Source organism: Falco punctatus (genome assembly GCF_963210335.1).
Source record: "Falco punctatus genome assembly, chromosome: 11".
Taxonomy (NCBI): Eukaryota; Metazoa; Chordata; class Aves; order Falconiformes; family Falconidae; genus Falco; species Falco punctatus.
This window is the reverse complement of record NC_137591.1, coordinates 34148437-34169543: the sequence shown is the minus strand read 5'-3', so window position 1 is coordinate 34169543 and position 21107 is coordinate 34148437. Positions and strand designations below refer to the sequence as shown.

The following is a 21107-nucleotide window of genomic DNA, read 5'->3' as shown; positions in this document are numbered from 1 at the left end:
ACAATTCTATTAAAAACAGTTTGTGTGGGACAGTCATGTTGATCTGTGATCTGGAGAGGGATAGTCTGGTTTTCAAAACTGGCTACTTTTTTGGGGGGCTTGAGTTTACTTTCTTCGGTTTTGAGGGCTTGTGTGTGACTGCAGGAAAAAAAATTGTTATAATTCCTACTTCTTTTAAACACCACAAAATTACAGCAGGGTGTTGTAAGGGTGAATCTGGTGATTTGTGAGTGCTTTCTTCCTATCAAGTGAGCAGGACATACAAGCATGCATCTCATCTGGCTGAATAGATGGTGTTCATCACAGCAGCTCCCTTAAATTCTGTTCTCTTGTGCCTTGGAATTGTGTTTTCTTGGAGCAAGGCCAAGAAAATACCCCCAAATTTAAAGACAATGCTTTCCAAGGGTGGAATACGATGCTAAATCAACTGGTAGCCATTAGTCAGTTAGGTGGTAATGCATTGTCAATGAGGTTCTTCTTTGGGTTTGTTTAAAAAAAGACTCAAAATGGGTTAGCTGTAGACAACAAAATGCAACAGACAGATAATAGTAGTGGCTGTGTTCTTCATGGAAGAGCCCCCAGAATGAATAACATACAGAATGCAATGATAGGGGTAGGCTGGAGGAGGGAAGAGTTTTCAGTTTACTCTTATTTTGGCCAAGGTAAATAATCTGATAACAGAATGCCCTTTAAACTTGCAACTGATGAGGTTCTGAGAGGAACAGTATTCAGTTAATTTAAATTGTTCCATAAGCTTGTTGCCTGGTTTCACCGTAAAAAGATACATTGTCCTCTTTACTGGTGTAAAATATACCGAATGGAAGTTGAATTCTGCAAGTCTGGTGTTAGGGTATTTGGAGAACTAAAATGAATGGAAGTGTTTTCAGTGAAATAAGTTGTTACAAAATACTGCGGACACTAAGGCATTTGTGAATTCCTTTAAAAATCCAGTTAATTATTTACAAAAGTAATACTTCGGGGAGTTTTCACAAGTGGTGGAAACTGTTCATGGAGACAGTAATGAAGATGAGATTTAAAAGCTGTTTTTTCTTCCTAGTTATGATGTATTCAGGCAAACTCTTTGCAGAAGGTAAATACACAATTCTATTGTTAATCAATGTACGTTGGGTCTAGAACTTGTGGTCGAAGTAACTGAAGTGCATTGTCTTTCATATCTTTACCAAAGGTAAACACTGCTTTTGAAATACATTTTTCTTGTGAGATGGCTGATGATCATGATTCAACTGTCGCTGTAGCTCAGGGCTACAGATTCATATCTAAACTTCAAAGTAATATTGAAAGGTTCAGAAAAAAATTATTTTGGAATATATTTAAGTGGTATTGAGGCACTTATACAAATTGCATTTTGTACTATGAAAACATTTTATGTATTGAAGTGTTTTGGCTTTACCATGAAGCAAGGGAGTGGAAGTTAAATGGAACCTGCAGAAGCTAATCTAGGGTGGGTTTGCATTTCCTATCCCTTTTTTTCTTCGGCACTTAATTATTGGGTTTATACAGTTCTACCACTTGAACTGCAAGTTCACAAAGCTGTGGACTGTATATGAAGGTACATCCATTTATTGAAAAGGCGTCCTTTTTTTTGCATTTCATTTTGTATCTACTAATGTATATTCAACTCCAGGATATTTGTTGCAACTACTTCTGTCTTCACTAGAGTTTTGTCCTTATGCAAAGCAGTTGAAATTACACTGATACCCTTTGGAAAGTCAAATGAAAGGTATGTAGGTAGCAACCATTTCTGTCTTAATTGCCTAAAAATCTTCAGTACCCCCAGGTTTGTTTGTTTTATTTAGATGTGATACAGCAGCTGTGTGAGGAAGGGAATTAGTTAAAAAAAAAAATTATCTTGGCATTTTTTATTTATTAAAAACACTAAATTTGCAGAGAATTCTACTAAATGCAGTAAATTCTAGTCACGTTATTGAGTGAAGGAGCAATAGTTTGTTATTTCGGTTCTAAAATGTGTAGGGTGAATGCAGCAGTACCAACTTGTGGGATAATTCTGCCCAATTATAATGAGATTCATAGATGGTGATTAAGTTTTTAAAACTTGATTCTTCAGTATTCTTGTAATGCTATGAAGACAATTTTTGAGACCCAAAGGATAATTTTATAAGAAATCTGAACATAAGTATTGTTTCTTTGTGGTGGGTTTTGGTTTTGGGTTTTTTGGGTTTTTTTTGACTTAATGTCATATTCAGCACAACTCCCCTTAAAGGTTTTCTCCTATTATTGGTTTGTCGGGGTTTTTTTAATTACAGTTCTATTTGTTCTTTCCTTAACCTCCATTTCTTCTTTTCTGGTGACTGTTCTTAAATTCCCTTTCTTCAGTGTGTTTAACCGCTGTATTGCCTCCTGGCAGCTTGTCTCGCTGTTCTGGTAACGTTTGCTGAACTGAGGCGCGATGGCATAGCTAGTCTTGACACTGTTGCCATTGGATCTCGGAGCAGGCATCGGTATGTTTACGCAGCAAAGGGGTGCTTATGCTTACATCTTCTGGGCTAAATGCTCAAATCAGTTTTGCCAGTTCACGTTAGGAAATTTCATTCTGCAGCTGATACTCCTGTGAATCTGAAGAACAAAAGCTGATATAATTGTAACATGTCTTAATTTCAGTGAGTCTTACAAGACCCTCCATGCTTGTAAGTAGTCATTCACCTGTTTGAAAGCCTGGTCAATCCAACTGATAGTAAATAAATTAATGCAAAAAAGTTCATATCTGGTCTGAGATTTTTAGTGAGAAATATATTTGTCTTTTTGCAGAAAAACCTTGTGATTTGCCACACATAGACAATGGAAAGATTGCCCAGTACTATTATAATTTCAAAAGTTACTATTTCCCTATGCGTAAGGAAAAAAAACTTTCCTATTCTTGTATGGTTGGTTATACAACAGAAACTGGGACCCAAGATGGAAGAATAACTTGTACAGCAAAGGGATGGTCTCCAGTGCCACGGTGCTACAGTGAGTTAGCTTTATTAATCTCGTCATTACTTCTAGCAGGAAACTTTTCTGGCTGGATTTCCTGGAACATACGGGAACAGAAATTGCCTAATAGGAGGGACTAAATGTGCAAGTTAGGACAACAAAGTGAAATTAATCCTTTAGGTATATAAACTACATATGTTTATATGTGGAATAATTTTTATAGTAAAACACATTTTAAAGGGTTTACCATATATATTTTTGTAAGAACCCCAAGAAAGCTGCCCAGTTTCCTTATTTGGGGGAAAACTAATGAATAGTTTCCTCTCAGATGTGTATCCTCTAGAGCCTCCCTAGCTCTAGGTTCCTTGGTTGTCATGCTCAGTGTTACTACTATTGGTTTGGTATATTTGATGATTGTAGTAGATTCCTTCAAAAGGTCCAAGAAACAAATTAGATCAGAACAGCTAAAAAAACCCTTCTTTTGCTTGTTAGAGAACAAAAATATTCCATTAATTCATTCTTTCTAACCAAACTGTCTCCTTTCATTTAGAAAAATGTAACAAACCTCTTTTGGAAAATGGAGTTTTTTATGGTACAGAAATGTACTTCAAAATACACGACGAACTGCGATACGAATGCTATCCAGGCTACCACACTCCGGGTGGTGGTACTGAAGCTACTGTACAATGTCGACCAGAAGGATGGTCCTCCCAGCCAAGCTGTGCTAAAACGTTTGGTAGGGTTCTGCATTTTTCTCCTTCGTAAAGTCTTACACGTATCGAATTCTACTGTTCTTGCTGTACCTGTAGGGCCAAACTGCATGTCTGAGGAGTACTAATGTGGGTTCTCAGCTGTAACTCCTGGGAAGAAGTTGCCAAATTCCACATGCTGCTAGTTTTGTGAAATTGTATACATAAAATTATATGTAGAAGGAATCACTATAGATGAAATCATGTTGTTTCAAATAAAACCATTGCCATTCAAACTTTCTTCCCAAATGATGGCTTGTGTAACTTGTGTAAACTACTGCATTTGTAATTATATATTATTTGCAAAGATTTTGCCTTGGATATGGTCACTGTTAAGGTATATATAAAGAAAATTTTACAGTAATTGATCCTTTTGTTTGAAGTTATTAATATGCATATGCTTTACTTATTTAAGAGTCATGTCAAGTTCCCAATTTGCAGCACGGCAGCTACTTCACAGCCCAACAAGAACTTCGACTGAATGAGAGGCTGCTATATAAATGTGATGAGGGGTATCACACTGCAGGAGGAAACACTACAGAAGAAGCAGTGTGTCTAACACATGGGTGGTCCCTTACTCCAAACTGCACTAGTACGTAATGGGCTGGAAAATAATTCTCCTTAAAATGTGATTTATTCCACAAATGAACAAAAATTTTGCAAAAAGGCTTGTTTTAAAGCTGGAGGGGGGGAAGCCTTTTCACCGCTGTGTGTGTTCTTCCTAGGAATAACTTGCTCCTCTTTGAGTGCAATAGCACATGGAGGTTTCTATCCTGTGAAGAAAATCTATGAAGAGGGAGACGTAGTTCACTTTTTCTGTGAGGAAAATTATTCTGTCAGTGAATTTGATTTAATTCAATGTTATTATTTTGGATGGTATCCAGAGCCTCCGGTGTGTGAAGGTACCTTATTTTTATAGTTTTAACATGTCAAATTCTTAGTGAAAGATGAGCAACTTCTTTCATGAAATGCTTTATCAATACAACATAAAAATATGTTTTTTGTACTAGTTTACCACCTAAATAGAAATCAAGTGTTAGCTGACAGGTATGGAGCCAAAGTAGCAGAGGAGGAAGCAATGAGAATAGGAATTAATTTTCATCTAACAATAGAGCAGATACTGTCTGATGCTGTTGTTCCTCTGGACGTTGTCTTCTGGAGAAGCAAGAATCAACAATTATGCAGAAGTTGTTCAGCCCCTGAAGCTCGAGTTTAACCATGTTCAGGTTACATGAAGGTTTAATGAAGCATGTTTAATCCTGCCTTGTGAGCTGGGAACCTGCCTCCTGAAAGGCATTAAAAATAAAATTTGTAACAAGTTTCTCTTGAATTCTTGGGGATTGTGGTACTTTTCAGAGTACAGCCTCACCAAACTATGCATGTTTTCAACAGAATTAGCTAGAAAGGTCATTCTGAGGACTGAACCACACCTTTAGCAATCACTGTCGCTTCCCCGGTCATTGAGGGATAACGGACATTCTCAGAAAAGAGACTTTCAAAAGAATGAAAGGTCTACTGAGACAGGTGAAATACAGTATACAGCAGAAATCGGTATAAATCAATACTTAGGCTAATAGAGAACTTACAATATTGTTCAACATACCTTGATTGTTGTAGGTCATTATTTTATCTTAATGTTGTTCCCTTCATCTGAGCTTTAGGAGATCTCACTGCCTCATGGTAACAAAATCTCTGCTTTATGTGTAAGGTATGCCAGCTGCTGATGACGGAGGGTGGGACAATCAATCATTTTTATTGGTTTAAGATAAATCTAAGATAATCTCTTCTCCAATATATTTTTCTCAGGATTTTTTCCCATGAAGTATGTTTTCTAAACAAAATTTTATAATCATTGTGTGTGGGATGCTTGAGATTAAAAAAGTTATATTTAGCCTTTAAAATTTATAGGTGTGTTAAGCACAGTTTTCAGTAAAATCAGTGTTTTATAATTCCTTTATAGCTAATCTTGTAGAAGAATACGTGATTGAGTACAAAGGTGAAATTCATCTTCCCTTCCTAGCAGGCACAGTAGTATTTAAAATGCACTGGAATCTCTCAATTAAATGGCACGTGTTGGGACCCCAGCCCTGTATTTATTCTGATGACACAGCAGGATTTTTTCCTGAGTGAGTGCAGAGAAGGTGGGGTGCTCAGGAGTATGAAAACAAGGCCTAAATCTTGTTTTAAGAATACAGTAATCACAAACTTAATTTCAGGATAGGAAATGGGTTATTTTTATTGCTGCTTTTGTAGCATTAGAATTAATACATAAGCTGCTTTAAATATTATATCAATGGAGGGTATGGGAAATCTCTATTTCCTGAAGTCCTTTAAAGAACACTTTATTAAGTCTCTGTGGAGAAATGACAGATTTGTTTATAGCAGTGCAGTAGCGTAATACTTCTATATTTATTGAATGCAAAATCACTTTTTTGTTCTGGTTTCCTATTATTTTAAAGAAAATGAGAGCATTTCTTCTGGATCAACAAAAAATGTTTTTTGAGTGACAGGCTTGCATGCTATATAGTAAAATGAACTGTGTACATGGTTTTGATTAGTGAGAAAAAAATATGCTGCTTTAATTTTCAGATGTAAAAAATAAATGTCCTCCACCACCACTTCCTCCTCATGCCCGTACCATTGCAGTTAGAAGAACATATCATAATGGAGACAAAGTTTCTATACAGTGTCAAAGGACCTTTAAAATAAGAGGATCTGAGGAAATCCAGTGTGAAAAAGGAAAATGGACATCACCCCCTATTTGTATTGGTTAGTACCTTTGTGAAGACTGACAACTGAACTGAAAAGATTCTTCAAACAATGCTTTAATTTTCTGGAGAGCCTCAGTATCCATATCTGCAAAACTGTGTATGCTCTCCTCTGTTCAAATGCTTGAGAGGTAAAGTGTTGCATAATTTGCAGACAATCTGTGTTCATAGTTTCAAGTGAAAGTATGAGCTAGGTGAATTCAGCTGACACCTGTATTATCTATTTTTCCCCTGGAATATTGATTTTATTACATCTTACAACGCATCAGTGTCTGTTTTGGTATTTGAAAATGAGTTATTTCTGAGAAAACTGGTTCTAAGTTTCTGCTATAGTTATAGGAATGATGGATAAGTGGGCATCTGAGGCACCACCATCAATTGAGGCAGATGCAGAAATGAGAGCAAACAAAACATATCGCAATGAAGATACAGGTAGGAGAACATTGCCTTTCTGTTTAAAAGGGACTTCAGTACTCTCCAATGCTATTATAGGTTTTTTATGACTACTCTTACTACTTTTTTGCTATAGTATGTTTCCTTATTCTTGAAAATGTTTGCATGTGCTACAGATGTCAGTGTAGCAGTCTGAATTGAATGAAAGGCAGTGGCCTTGTTGCTTGTTCCTGGTGATTGTAAACTACACCTATATGCTTATTCTGTATTTGTAATTTTATTTCATACCTTAGCATTTACCTTCAGTCATTTTGTACCCTTCCTGTTAATGTTGTTTGAACATGCAAATTCATGAGTATATTGATCTCCTGACCTCCTGCATCAAGATGACCTGACTAGCAGAAGGGGGAAAGGCTGTGGATGTTGTCTACCTGGACCTTAGTAAAGCCTTTGGCACCATCTCCCACAGCACCTCCTGGGGAAACTGGCTGCTTGTGGCTTGGACGGGCGTGCTCTGTGCTGGGTTAAAAGCTGCTGGAGGGCTGAGCCCAGAGAGCGGTGGTGAAAGGAGTTAAATCCCACCGGCAGCCATTCAAGAGCGGTGTGCCCCAGGGCTCCGTACTGGGGACAGTCCTGTTCAGTATCTTTATTGACAATCGGGAGGAGGGGACCCAGTGCACCCCCAGTGAGTTTGCAGAGGACACCAAGCTGGGGGGGAGTGTTGATCTGCTGGAGGTCAGGCTGGCTCTGCAGGGGGGTTGGACTGATGGGCTGAGGCCAGCTGTATGAGGTTCAACAAGGAACATTGCTGGGTCCTGCACTTGGGGCACAACAGCCCCACACAACGCTACAGGCTGGGGGAGGGGCGGCTGGAAAGCTGCCTGGCCAAAAAGGACCTGAGCTTGTTGATCAACAGCCACCTGAACAGGAGCCGGCAGTGTGCCCAGGTGGCCAAGAAGCCCAACGGCACCCTGGCTTGTACCAGACAGTGTGACCAGCAGGGCTGGGGAAGCGATAGTCCCCCAGTACGCAGCACTGGTGAGGCCGCACCTGGAATCCTGTGGCTGGTTCTGGGCCCCTCGCTGCAGGAGGGACACTGAGGGGCTGGAGCGTGTCCAGGGAAGGGCAACGAGGCTGGGGAAGGGGCTGGAGCACAAGTTCTGTGAGGAGCAGCTGAGGGAACTGGGGGTGTTCAGTCTGGAGAAGAGAGGATCTTGCTGCTCTCCGCAGCTCCCTGGCAGGAGGCTGTAGGCAGGTGGGGGTTGGTCTTTCCCAGATAACAAGCAACGAGACAAGAGGAAATAGCCTCCGGTTGTACCAGGGGAGGTTTAGATCGAATATTAGGAAAAATGTCTTCACAGACAGGGAGGTGATGCATTGGAACAGGCTGCCCAGGGAGGCGGTGGAATCACCATCCCTGGAGGTGTTTAAAAAACCTCATGGATGTGGTGCTTAGGGACGTGGTTTAGTGATGGGCTTGGCAGGCCTGGGTTAACGGTTGGACCTGATGATCTCAAATGGCTTTTCTGACCTAACCGGTCCTATGATTCAATGAAATAGAATGCCTGTTTGCAATTCAGTAAGGCGAGTGTAGTGTTTCTGAAAATGAAATTTGAAAAAGAAACAATATTGGTTTACGTTTTCTTTGTACGTAACTTTTTTGCTCCGTCTATTGTAAGTCTGATACATTTGCCAGTGTTAACGTTGTTTTAAAGATCTAATTACCGATCTCCTTACCTTGTGTCAGAAATGCAGCAAGACTGTACCCCTCCACTTGGGATTAAAAATGGTGGTGTACTCGGCCCGTTACTGACAAGTTACAAAAATGGTTCCTCAGTAGAATATGTTTGTCAGCATTTGCATTTTCTGGATGGACCTAGTACTGTTTACTGTGAGCAAGGAAACTGGACGGAACCACCAGCTTGCTTGGGTAAGTCTTGTAAGAAAAAGAAAGTGTCATATGTAATACAGAAAGATAAAACTGGAAAGGACTTCTAGATAATCCTTTCATAACTGCCTTTTCTCTTTCGGTTGAGTTAATAAAGATTCCAGAAACATGAAGATGAACCAAAATCAAACACGCCTAGGCCACTCCTGCTAGGTGTCCTCTGGCCTGTTCTTACAAACACCCAGTTAAACAGATTCCTCTGTTTTCCTGAGCGAGCTATTTAGAACATAAAGAATCCTCCTAGGTAACAGGGATAGCTGATTTCTGCTCCCATTCTTTCAGTGAATTCCTTCCTACCCTTCAGTAGATGTTCAGAAGGAATGACTGTAGCCATTGCCAAAATGGCTTTTAGATACAAGTAACAAGGAATACAATGATTTCTTGGACTTACATTTTTAAACCTTCAACCTTTGTTTTTATTATGTGTCTTTATATCTATCATTTCATTCTGGACTTTCTAATTTCTCCATGTTGCTCTTGAGTATGCTGTTCAAAACAATGTATAAAACTTCCATTAGGAATTTATCAATACTAGCAGGAATACAATTTCTGATGCTCTACAAGAGTTGTTTGGTTACCTTTCTTTCCTTCCTGTAATGAAATAATTCTGGTGTACTAGCCTCCTTTGTTAAATTGACTCACTTTAAGTTTGTAATCTTCTCTGAAAATGCAGATAAACAACCAGTTCAGTTTTAATTACTTATTTTTAAATGAATAAAACGTGCCTTGTCTGGATTGAAACATCCAGATCAACATTCTTGGATCTGAATACTCAAACAAATCCTGTGAAATAATGAGAACTCATTTCCGATGAGTGTTATTTGTCTCCTAAGCATCCAAATAACCACAATATCCTTTCCATGCTTTCATAGATTTCTTTTCAACCCTTAGCTAATCAGACCAGAGCAAGCACATACTGTAGTTAATTTCAGGAAAATATCCATACCAATTTGTTGTCATGGTGCTGTCATCAGAATGGATAATTTGATGACAGCTGACCCTCAGCAGAGAATTAATAAGGCCTCGATCAGGCAGTGATTCTTGTGAACTTGTAGAAATGCATTTTTATAACTGTCCCCCTGTCAGGCTTTACTGAAGTTGAACAGTGGTTTCAAAAGTTAATGAGGTTAACTGTCTAACGGAAAGCTAGGCTACCTGATGTGATCCTGGCACTAAATTTTAAGAAAAGTCAGAAAACAATGAAACCAATATTGAATAACCTGAAAAAGCCCAGAGAAGTATACAAAACTTCCAGAAGGTTTTTGGAAGGTCGGTGACTTCTTTTAACAATGGCAAAACAAAGCAAAAAAGCAAAGAAAATGAAATTGTCAAAACACTTCCTGAGGTAGTAGTTTAAATTTTACTGTATGTTAACTACTACTGCCTTCAAAGGGCTTACCAAATCTGTCAGCCAGATCTGATGGGTCAATTTTGATGGATGACTATTTTAATTATAAAAAACCCTTTCAAGTTACAGTAAGGAAGTTATTTTCTTCTTGAATGGTAAACCTAGACTGCCATATGTTTACAAATACTTGTAGAAACCAGGTTTGTTCAGAAGTGTGCGTGTTCTGGGGTTTACTCTTCCCAGTTTAGGCTTTTTTTTTTAATATGTTATCATGTTGTTTTTGTTACTTTGGGTCATTTTTTTTACATTTGCTTTCTTTTTTATGCATCTATAGTTCTTGCAATATTTGAAAACATTTTGGAATTATTGATACAGACTCCTCTTTCTTGACCCCTACAAAAGGGAGCTAAGAAATCATGTAAGGTTGCGTTTTATTGAAGTACACTTTTATTTCCTAGAACCGTGCAGTCTTAACGTAACTGATATGAACAGCAACAATATAGAATTGAAATGGAGACAGGAAGAATTAATTTTCCTACATGGCGATCTCGTAGAGTTTGAATGTAAACAGGGATACAGTTTTCTCCAGACTACCATTCCCTCTCCTGGACGGACGCAGTGTAACCATGGCAGACTGAAATACCCAAAATGCATTATGCAAGGTAAAACAATACTTTTTTTTTATATTCCTTTTTAAATTGATCCATCTCAAACATATCTAGAAACAACTTCCTTTGGCAGTGTGGGCCTAGAATCTGTTGGAATAATAGATGTTTAGGACTCAACAACACAGCTACCCTTGCACAAGACAGCTGTATTATTAAATATATCCAAGCATGGAAAACCAGTACACCTTCCTTTGACGGTGAAGGCTGTAGGAAGGAGGCAGGAGCTCTTCTTCAAGCCCAGGGAACTCAAAGCTCTGCAGAAAGACAGCTATAAACAATTAAATGTGCCCAAGGATGTCTTATGGTTACACTTAAGCAGGAGATTGCATTCTGCATTTCTTATGGCTGGCATAAAGCTGGAGATTGCATCCTGGTCTGAAACATAATAAAGTAGTAAGAAAGTACACAGAGCTGCTAAATATCTAGTGTTGACAGGCATTTCAAACTGCTGATTTGTTAGTTGCTTGAGCTGAATATTTCTCAGATGTTTTTAATGTTATTCCAGCTCCTACAGAAAAATGTGACTCTCCCCCTTCTATTGTGAACGGAGCTCTTACTCGCCCACCTCTGACCCAGTACGACAATGGTTCTTCAGTTCAGTATAGTTGCTCTGACTATCACTTTTTGGAAGGATCTGAGAGAATCTACTGTTCTGAAGGACAGTGGACTTCACCACCAGTTTGTATAGGTAGGTGTGATAAGATAAGTGTTTATTTCTCTCTGTAATTCATAGAATCATAGAATAGTTTGGAAGTGACCTTTAAAGGTCATCTAGTCCAACCCCCTGCAATAAACAGGGACATCTTCAACTGCGTCAGGTTCCTCAGAGCCCTGTCCAAACTGACCTCAAATATTTCCAGAGATGGGGCATCTACCACCTCTCTGGGCAACCTGTGCCAGTGCTTCACCACCCTCATTGTAAAAAAATTCTTCCTTATATTAATTCTAAATTCACCCTCTTTTCGTTTAAAACCATTACTCCTTGTCCTATTGCTACAGGCCCTACTAAAACACCTGCCCCCATCTTTCTTACAAGCCCCTATTTAAGTATTGAAAGGCTGCTGTAAGGTCTCCCCTGAGCCTTCTCTTCTCCAGGCTGAACAACCCCAACTCACTATATTCACATAGTTACAATTTATAAATCGAGTATTGTCAACTAGGACTTGATCTCACCTTCATTTTTTTCAGGTAGAGATGAAAGTTTTAATAGAAGCAAGTGTAAGTTTGGCTATTTTCTTTAATATGGCATACATGCAGCATGCAAAAATACAGCGATATAATTTATGCTATATTAAGAGAATGGCAAATAATTTAGTCTTACTGTAGACTACTCAAAATTATGCTATTTCAAAAATAATCAGTTTATTAACACTGATCAAATCTCTCTTCTTTAGAGCCATGTATGTTGTCAAAAAATGAAATGGAGAAAAATAATGTGCTGCTGCAAGAGTTCTATAAGAATCAAGTTTATTTTTATCATGGAGATTATGTTGGATTTTACTGTAAGCAGAACCATTTTGGAGCAGAATCTGGTACAACTTTATTTCAAGTGCAGTGTAAGAGAGGACAGCTGACATATCCGAGGTGTATTGAAAGAGCAAAATAAGTATGGACTTTAGGAAAGCCTATAGGAAAGGTATGTACACGTTCTCAATCTAGTATTAACAGCTGAATTAAGACAGCCTTGTATTTTCAAGACCACTACAGTCAGCTTTGAGAAATGAGTGTTCAGTGGCATTGTTGGGCCTGAGCTGAAGGGGGAGGGAAGTGAAAGTTCTTTATGGTATGAGGACTGGGAATGCAGCAGAAGGATGTGATACTGGCATACCGGTGGAAAAATTAGGATGAAATAATTTTGTAAGGTTTGCAGTGATAAACTTGAGATGCATCACAATCTGGAGGACTTGAACAAAGCACCACAAGGAGAAGCTGCTGAGCAAGTAATGACCTTTGTGAGGATATTTGTGATTTTGATACTATGAGTGCTTTAGTGACTACAGAATATAGCTAAATTGCGATTTAATTTCATGCCCTTCAAATGGATGTTAAACTCCTAATTTTACAGTGGGAAAGGAGAGGCCTATTATTTTGTACATCTTAACAGCACTCGTGTTTCCTTTTGCAGATAAGAAGCCTCTATAGGACAAGACTTTGAAAGAAAAAAAGCATGTAAAAAAAAAAGTTTAAGGGATTGGTGAAAACATTTAAAATTGAAAAATATGCAAAATCTACTGAGTAGGTTTTTATTATTAGAAGAAAAAAATTCAAGAAAACATCTTTGTTTTGCTAATTAAGAACACTGAAATTATTAAAATATCTAGTCCAGCTACTGTGGATGATTTCCTATGACACTTAAACATTGGTACTTTTGGAGCTCTGTCTGTGAACGTGTGTGACTGAAGATATGAAGATAATCCAGGAAAATGGACAGTTTGCCTTGCATCCATGTTAGTATATTTTAATAAAAAAATCACTATAAGGATTTCTTCTGTATTTTATGTCTAAATCACATCTTTCTGTGATATTGTTGCATGTACTGTGTTCTGTATGGTTTTGCAAGGCTTTGGTGACTGCTACATGAATAAATCAAAAAAGAAATTAAAGCATTAAAGGAATACAAAACTTCTGCTTATTTAATCAAAACCCAGTCAACCATTTGGTGGGGGAAAAAAGAGGTTGATAAAAATAGCATTTTACATGCAATTTACAATAGCCCTCCAAAATGCTTTCAAAAGATTAAAAAGTCATTGCTTTGTAAAGTCGTATTTAAAAATGAAGACAAATAACAATGAGATTTAGTAATTTAACATAACGAACTTTCAGTGTGTGACTTGTAGATCTGAACTAGATGTTCACTACCGCTTTTATTTCTAGGTTATGTTATGAGAAGCATTTGTAATGTGAGTTGGTGAGTCTTTCTCAGTTAAGAAATAATGTAAGAAAGCAGTTAAACAAAATGATTGGTGAAAAGTTTTTAACCAGTAAGTTTTGGTGTATTGAATGTTGTTACCTTAATAGCTGCCATTTAGGCTTGCTGTGCATCCAGAAACTATTTGTTCTGAGCCAAATACATAGGAATTCATCTCAGTCTCTTGAGTTTTTATGTCCTAATCATTTCTGTGTCTGTGAAAGGTAGAAACCCCGCTCTGTTTCCCTTGAATGTGAAGGGTGTGATAAGGTATGCACGTGATATAATTGAAGCTCTCCAGGTATACTAGTCAAGGAGCTCTGTGCTTGATCACCTTTGCTTAGATCAGGCTGAGACCCTCAATCTGTAGCCTTGACCATACCACAGAGATCAAACCGGTTTCCATGATCTGGAAACCCTGTTCAGAGCAGGGATGGGGGCGTGCTCTTTAGCCAGCACTGTGGTGGTGCCCTTCCAGACCTGATGGTGTCAGCATCTTCTCAGTTGTTTCCTAACACCACCCTGTGCTAGTGTATTTAATTATTTTGTTCTTGGGTTCTTTTGCAGCATGTTCAGAACAGCATCCAGGTATCTTCTCTGGTAAAAAGAATGTGAGTTTCTTTCATTTTCCCCTTCTCAATTTTCTTGCATGAATTATTTGAAAACAAACTTTGTTGCTTGCAGTTTGAAATCTCGGGCTATGTTATTTCTGTTAATTAGCACAACAGAATTAAGTGGGGGAAAATGAGAGTTATAGCTTGGGTTTCAAATTCTGAAAAATCTCAAACATCTGTATGAAAGATCAAAAGAAAGATTTACAATGTGAACATTGCAAAACCAACTGAACACGGAATTCTTAAAGAAGTTAATGAAAACACAGTAAACAATGAAGTTGCTTTTTGGAAGGTAGGGAAGCTTTGTTAATTTCTTTTCTACTTCCTTTCTACTACCTTAATTTTCCCAGAATAAGTTCACGCAAAAGGCCGTGTGGGAAGGCACAAATCAGCTACACGCGCTGCTATGCTAGCGGGGAAGCTGCTGCAGGCTCACAGCTAGGGCATGCTGTTGTCCGGGGGGGGCTGGGATGCTGAAAGCGCATCTGCCAAAACTCTGTGCTCCCCGCGACTGGAATGTACAGTGTGAGTGAGGGCCAGTGATGTACAAGCCCAGGAACGTTTCTGACCTCCAAAGTTGGAAGCAGAGACAGAACTTTTATCTTTGACAGTATTTTCTTAGACTTACCAAACAGTGGTGCTAGAATAACTTTCAGAATAACCATCAACATACCAAAGACCTTAATTTAAACCTTTAACAGTCTTGAACTTTTGCTGGCTTTCTGCCTAGGTAGTCATGGAATTGTAGAATAAGAATCAGGTTGCTCAGGACTCTGCCTGAGTTTTTAATATCTTCAGGGAGATGTTTTCTAACCTATTCAAATGACTGTCTACCCTAGTGGTGAATCTTTTTTTCTAATATCTAACTGATATTAGATAATAGATATTAATATCTGACTGGAACTTCTTTTGCTGTGGATTTGTCTCTGTTGTCTTTCATCCTGTTACTATGCATCTCTGGGAAGAGTATGGCTCCATCTTCTCTGTATTCTCCCATTAGGAAACCAAAACCAGAAACAAGGTCTCCTCTCAGCCTTCTCTTTTTAAGAAATATTCAGAAAAGAACGTGGGGGTTTTTTGGTCATATGGGGCATAATAAAAATCATTATTTTATGCTTCTGTTGGTGCCTCTCCTTGTGTAGCAGAGCCTTCCAGTACCCTCAGAATGGCAATAGATCTCAACTCTGACGTTTCACAGTGACAGCGCTGGCTTGGGGGTAGGTAGATGTTATAACATTTCTGCAGCAAGATTGGATTGTGCACATTTCTTCAAGATCAGCCCTTTATGTCTTATCGCAGAATACTTTGGGGACCTTTTAAAGATCATCTAGTTCCAACCCTGCTGCCATGGGCAGGGACACCTTCCACCAGACCAGGTTGCTCAAAGCCCCATCCAGCCTGGCCTTGGAACACTGCCAGGGATGGAGCATCCACAGCTGCTCTGGGCAGCCTGTGCTAGCGTCTCGCCACCCTCACTGTAAAAAAATTTCTTCCTTATATTCGGCCTAAATCCACTCTCTTTCAGTTAAAACCATTCTTCCGTCACAACAGAGAGGCCTTTCCTCTTGCCTTACCAACCTCACATTCATGTGTTTTTTGCAAACATCAGCTGAAAAGGCATTTGGATTTATTTTGCAGACTGTAATTTCTGTTTTCCAGTTAAGTTCTCACCTCTGTAGTACATAATACTATGTAGTGCATTGTATATAGGCTTTGATCTGGATGTGAAGTCGTAGATGGGGCGCTTCCTGCAGCAGCCTGTTTTCGGTGCTGTGCACACTGATTCGGACTGGCACGATTTAACCAAGCTGAACCTGTTGCCCAGTGAAGTTTCAACAACTTATATTGGCTTTAAAATGTTTGATGTACTGAAGCTGGTGGGCTTGTGGCCCACACCTGTTGCCTTTGGGGAGCTCTGAATGAAGCATGAGAATATTTGGTAAATGTAAGAAGACCCTTCTCTCTAAAGGGCATGACTGGGGAATATGGACGGAAAGGAGTTAAAAGTCAGTCTCCAGAACATTTGGGAGTAGAATTCACAGCAATTTCCTGTGTTTTAATAAGTGGTACTTTACTTTCTGGAGTCCTGTTAGGAAGTTTCTGGGTTATAAAGTCACTCGGGTATCAATAGCCTCTGACACAATATCTGCTATCAGAGGGGGAAGATAGTTGTCTTGGGGGATTTTGGGTAGAGTGGATACAAAAGCAGTGCTATGTGACTCAGTGGTGTGTAATTTAATAATTTTTCCCTCTTTTTTGTTGTTCTTAGTGCTATGCTAAAAGTGAACATTCCTAAGTGAGGGACCAGTCTTCCTGAAATCACAGGATTAGAAGGTGGGGAAGAAGTGAGACAAAGATTGGACTCAGAGTGAAATCCAAAAAGCTTTGTTAGATACTCTTTGTGGGGTTTGTTTTATATTGCAAAACTGCCAGGATTCCATAAACAATAGTGCTTAAGGTCATGTTGGACTAGTATGTAAGAATCTAAAATACAAATCAATGCTATATGCCTCTAGAAATACTACTTGCATGCTTATATTCCTGGTTTTCTCTAAGGAATGTGCTTAGTTCCTTAAAAAATTGTTAATATAGGTTGTTAATATTGCATACTTGTCACTGAGACTTTTGTGGACTTATATTTACAAAAAAAAGCTAGTCTGCAAGGTGCTTTGAAGTTCTGCTAGTTGTATGATGTGGCATATCAGTGATGATGAAATTCATTTGGTGTATGTAGTCATAGCAATGTCTGTTGGTCCTCAGATGGATGTTATCATTCAGTAAACAAAACAATGCCATGTCTGTTTTTGACGGTAGGAAAAACAACTCAAAGTCAATTGCTATGTTAGTTAATATTGTATTTCATGTTAGTTCCTAGCAGCAAGTGCATGGGGGCGGGGTGGAGGGGGTGGGGTGTGGGGTGGGTGGGGGAGAGAAAAAAGAGAATGTCTTGAGAAAGAAGCTTGTGAAAGAAACTCCACAGAAAATCATCTTGAGAATGATCTTTGTCATGTGAGGGTGGAACTCAATTCAGTCACAGTTGTCCCGCTGGTGCAACCCAGTAAATATAATTTTTTGCCATGGCTAATGAAAAACACAGGCTCTGCATTGACTTGATGGCATGGGATCTCTGAGCTTGTCTGTGTTTGTCTTAGGCTGATTTTAGCTTGTTCAGCTGTGATAGCAATCACCCCCTTAGCTGCCTAAACATGTTTTAGTTTATCTTTAATTTGTAGGATCGTAGAATAGCTTGAGTTGGAAGGGACCCTTAAAGATCACCTAGTCTAACGCCCTGCCCCAGGCAGGGGCACTTTCCACTAGCTCAGGTTGCTCAAAGCCCCGTCCAGTCCAGCTGTGGTTCACTGTGGTGTTCCCCTCCTGCCTTGCTGGCCTCCTTGAGAAAGACTGGTGCTGTCAACCAGAGGAGCAGTGGAAGGATGCGTGTAACATGTACTAGTACAGTTTTTCTGTAAAACACTTAAAAATTTGCATTGCTGAGGCTTTCTTGCATTAACTTGGACTATGAATTTTAGCATTATTGGAATAGGACTAACATAACTTAGTATTTTTATTAGGCTGTTAAAATCTTAAGCAAACTGATAATAAATTATGGGTTTCACATGCAAGGTGGTTTTGACCATAATAAAATCTGAAGTCATAACATTTGCAAAGCGAAGTGCATTATACTGTACATTATAAACACACCGTGAGATTTTGGTCATGGGTTTTGTAATGCTTCTGTGTCAGTTCAGTCTGAAATGTTTTGTGAAAGTATCGAAGTCTTTTTGCAACAACTGCATAATTTATCTGTACAGATTGGATACCGTCTTGCAAGAAAATTGGGAGGAGATTGCAAGGACAGTCTCAGGAATCATGGAAGTTAATACAAGTGCATGCAATTTGGAGTGCAGAAATTTGGAGTTTTCTCACTTTTACTCCTCTGATGCTCTCCCCCATCCCACTGTGGGGGGAGTGAGGGAGTAGCTGCATGGTGCTTAGCCACCAGCTGGGGTAAACCGCGACATAAATGAAAGGAGTTATTAAAGGAAAAGACTTGTTCAAGGAGAGGAGCTACTAAAGGAAAAGACTTATTCAAGGATAAGGAAGGAAAGGAACTGTTCAAGGAAAGGAACTTGGCGTGTGCAGGATCCTGTCAGGATCGATAGTACACAGGCAGGCCCTGGTGGGGCTGAGCTGTGTACAGACAAACCTGCACACAGAACCAGCCCTGATGAGCTGCCCAGATGTGTTGGATGGAGCCCCCGAGGCCCTGGGCGGGCATGTGGGTGGAGACCCCCGGTGGGGATGGTCAAGGCCACGGAGACTCATCAGTGCCCCCACAGCAGCCCCCCTTCCTAGCAAGATGAGCCTGCACACTTCACAGAGCTCTTCGTTCAGAGGGTCTTGCTGTAGAGCGATTTAATCGCTCTGGGGTGTGAACAGGCTATTTTGGGGGACACAGGGCCAGGGTAGGGACAGGGAACTGGGGAAGGGGGATGCCGTGAGAGGCCTGGGGCTGGAGAGCAGCTGGGAGGTGTTTTGGGTTGCCTGTGAAGGCCAGGCGGGCTTGGGGGAAGCGGGAAGAATTCAGGCTGCCCCTCGGGGTCCTGGCCTGGTTGAGGGGATGAGAGGGAAGGTCCAAGCCCCCAGGGTGGGTGTGAAGTGGCGGGCCTGGGCCAGCTCTGAGGGTCTGGGCTGGCTCGGGAGTCTGTGTGTGTCGGGGGGATCAGGCCCGTTGCCCAGAGCAAGGCGTAGGCACAGGGCTACGTGGGCCTAGCCCCACCGAGCTCAGGGCTCAAGGCGGTTCAAGCTCTGCCAGGCGCGGGGAGGGCTGGCTGCTCCAGGCGGGACGGGGCGCGGAGCGTGGCCATGCCGCGCAGCCAGGCCTCTGCCCTGCGCCTGAGCAAACCAGGCTGGGCAGCTGGGGAGCAAAGGGGTCAGCCACAAGCCGGGGCCAGGCAAGGGTGCGGGCATGGTGGCAACACCGCTGGCGACAGGTTTCCGGGCACTGAGGCTGGTCTGCTCAGCGGTAGGGTCAATGAGCTGTTTAGACAAACCTTTTGTTTTGAAAGGGCAGGATATTCCATTTCCTCTATTTCCATCTTTCCTTAAGAAAAAAACAGAAAAACTTGAGCTCAAAGATAAACGGGTAGGAATCTCATAGTACTGATTGGTATCTATCGTTCCTAATTCCATTCTTATACTTCTGTGTTAAGCCACTGAATTAAAATGTATTACTGTAATTGTGGGTTGATAAATGTGTTATCTCCATTAATATTTTCATTATTTATAAGATATAGGCAATATTCAAATCTTTGCATAAAATATCTCAAACTAATGCAATCTAAATAGCAATATATAATTAGTGGAACAGTTTGTTAATATAATCATTGCCATAGGCTGTAATTAACATAAATGTTAATTTCATAACCTTGTAGAAGAGATTATAATTGTACGAACCATCATTGCTCCAAGAATGTTTTCCTCTTGAATGTTGTTCCTTGAAGATGATTGCCATAACCCTTTTGAAATTATAATTATTGTTATTGTACTCATCAGCATTGTTTAGGTGAATATTGATAAAATATTCTGAGAATTACAAGAAGTATTTGAATGACAGCAAAGACACTGTATACTCCCTTGCTACATGATTTACATGGTAAATATAAACACTACTTTGGAAAAGCTAGAATTGACTATCAGTTCTGGAAAATAAAATTATATTCACTTATTTTCTAAATTTTTTTAGATGTATCATTTTTGTACTCCAGGGTGAATAACTTACTTGGGCTTGACTAATGCAAAATATTTTGAAGTTATGATAGGCTGTGAAAATTCTTTATCTTTTTTAGATTATAAAAGCATTTAATCTATAGGTTCTATTCATTTGTGAAAGTGAGTGACTCATAATAGAAAGAATATTATATGCATTTCTCTGCTTCTTGGCTACATCTTGGCTGTGGGATACACTCATTCCACTGCATCTTGGAAGTGAAGTGTAGGGAATACCCAAAACAGAGCTAAAATTAAACTGAGTCCTGGAAGTAGGAAGCAGTTCTAAGGGTTGTGTATCATACAGTGGTGCCTTTGGTTTTACCATTGGAATCGGCAAAAAAACAACGCCCCAAACAAAAATTGCTTCTAAACACAAAATGTTTACTGGTAAACCTATATGCAGTGAATGAAAAGAAACCTGTACCTCTAGTATTTTTGCTGTAACACTTTAGTCATGGATGTTTAACTATTGCACCAGGTACTGACAGCGAGCCCAGATGGCTTAACAGAGCAGGTGTGAGCATGGGTTCGCAGGAGTGTAAGACTGTGCAGATCTGCAAGTGGGAATGATTTAAAGGCAGACAATGTGATTTCCATATTCTGGTCTACACCATTTTTCTCAAAGCCTGAGAAGTAGTAAGTAAACTGTATTGTTTTTTAAACACTTTCAAAAAACCCTTAAGAATGTCAGAGAAGTTAAAATACTCTTTCGAATGTGTGGGCAAATAGAACTAAAACTACAGAAAGGGGCCAGGGCTTATGTCAGTGTTTCCTGGCCTGTCAGAGACTCGTATTCAGAATTGAGATTTCCCCTATAGATGGGGAAAAAGCAGATCTATGGGTCAGGCTGGAGGCCACAAATAGCCTAGAGGAAATCTATGTTCAGATCCTGGCAGCTCTGCTAACTTTTAACAAGATTAATAACAAGGTTTTAAAAATATTAAATAAGATTTGTTAACTTTTAGCAAGTAATTAGACCTTTAACTG

At 39.6% G+C, this 21107-nt stretch overlaps 1 protein-coding gene across 3 annotated transcripts; it reads left to right on the top strand.

Annotated features, from left to right (window-relative positions):
- The first annotated feature begins 54 nt into the window (after positions 1-54).
- Positions 55-18253, top strand: F13B (coagulation factor XIII B chain). Of its 3 annotated transcripts, none has more exons than XM_080406459.1 (11): positions 55-1090; positions 2788-2988; positions 3503-3688; positions 4117-4293; positions 4427-4603; positions 6291-6470; positions 6803-6901; positions 8610-8792; positions 10617-10820; positions 11332-11514; positions 12221-18253. In XM_080406459.1, exons 1-11 carry the CDS (start codon positions 1009-1011, stop codon positions 12430-12432), a joined length of 1884 nt encoding a protein of 627 aa, XP_080262585.1. In that variant the 5' UTR covers positions 55-1008; the 3' UTR covers positions 12433-18253. The 3 variants fall into 3 exon arrangements, with proteins under 3 accessions (XP_080262585.1, XP_080262583.1, XP_080262584.1); XM_080406457.1 differs by lacking the exon at positions 55-1090 and having other exon boundaries at positions 1137-2988; positions 12221-12462; positions 12952-18253; XM_080406458.1 differs by lacking the exon at positions 55-1090 and having other exon boundaries at positions 2871-2988; positions 4143-4293.
- Positions 18254-21107: the final 2854 nt, after the last annotated feature.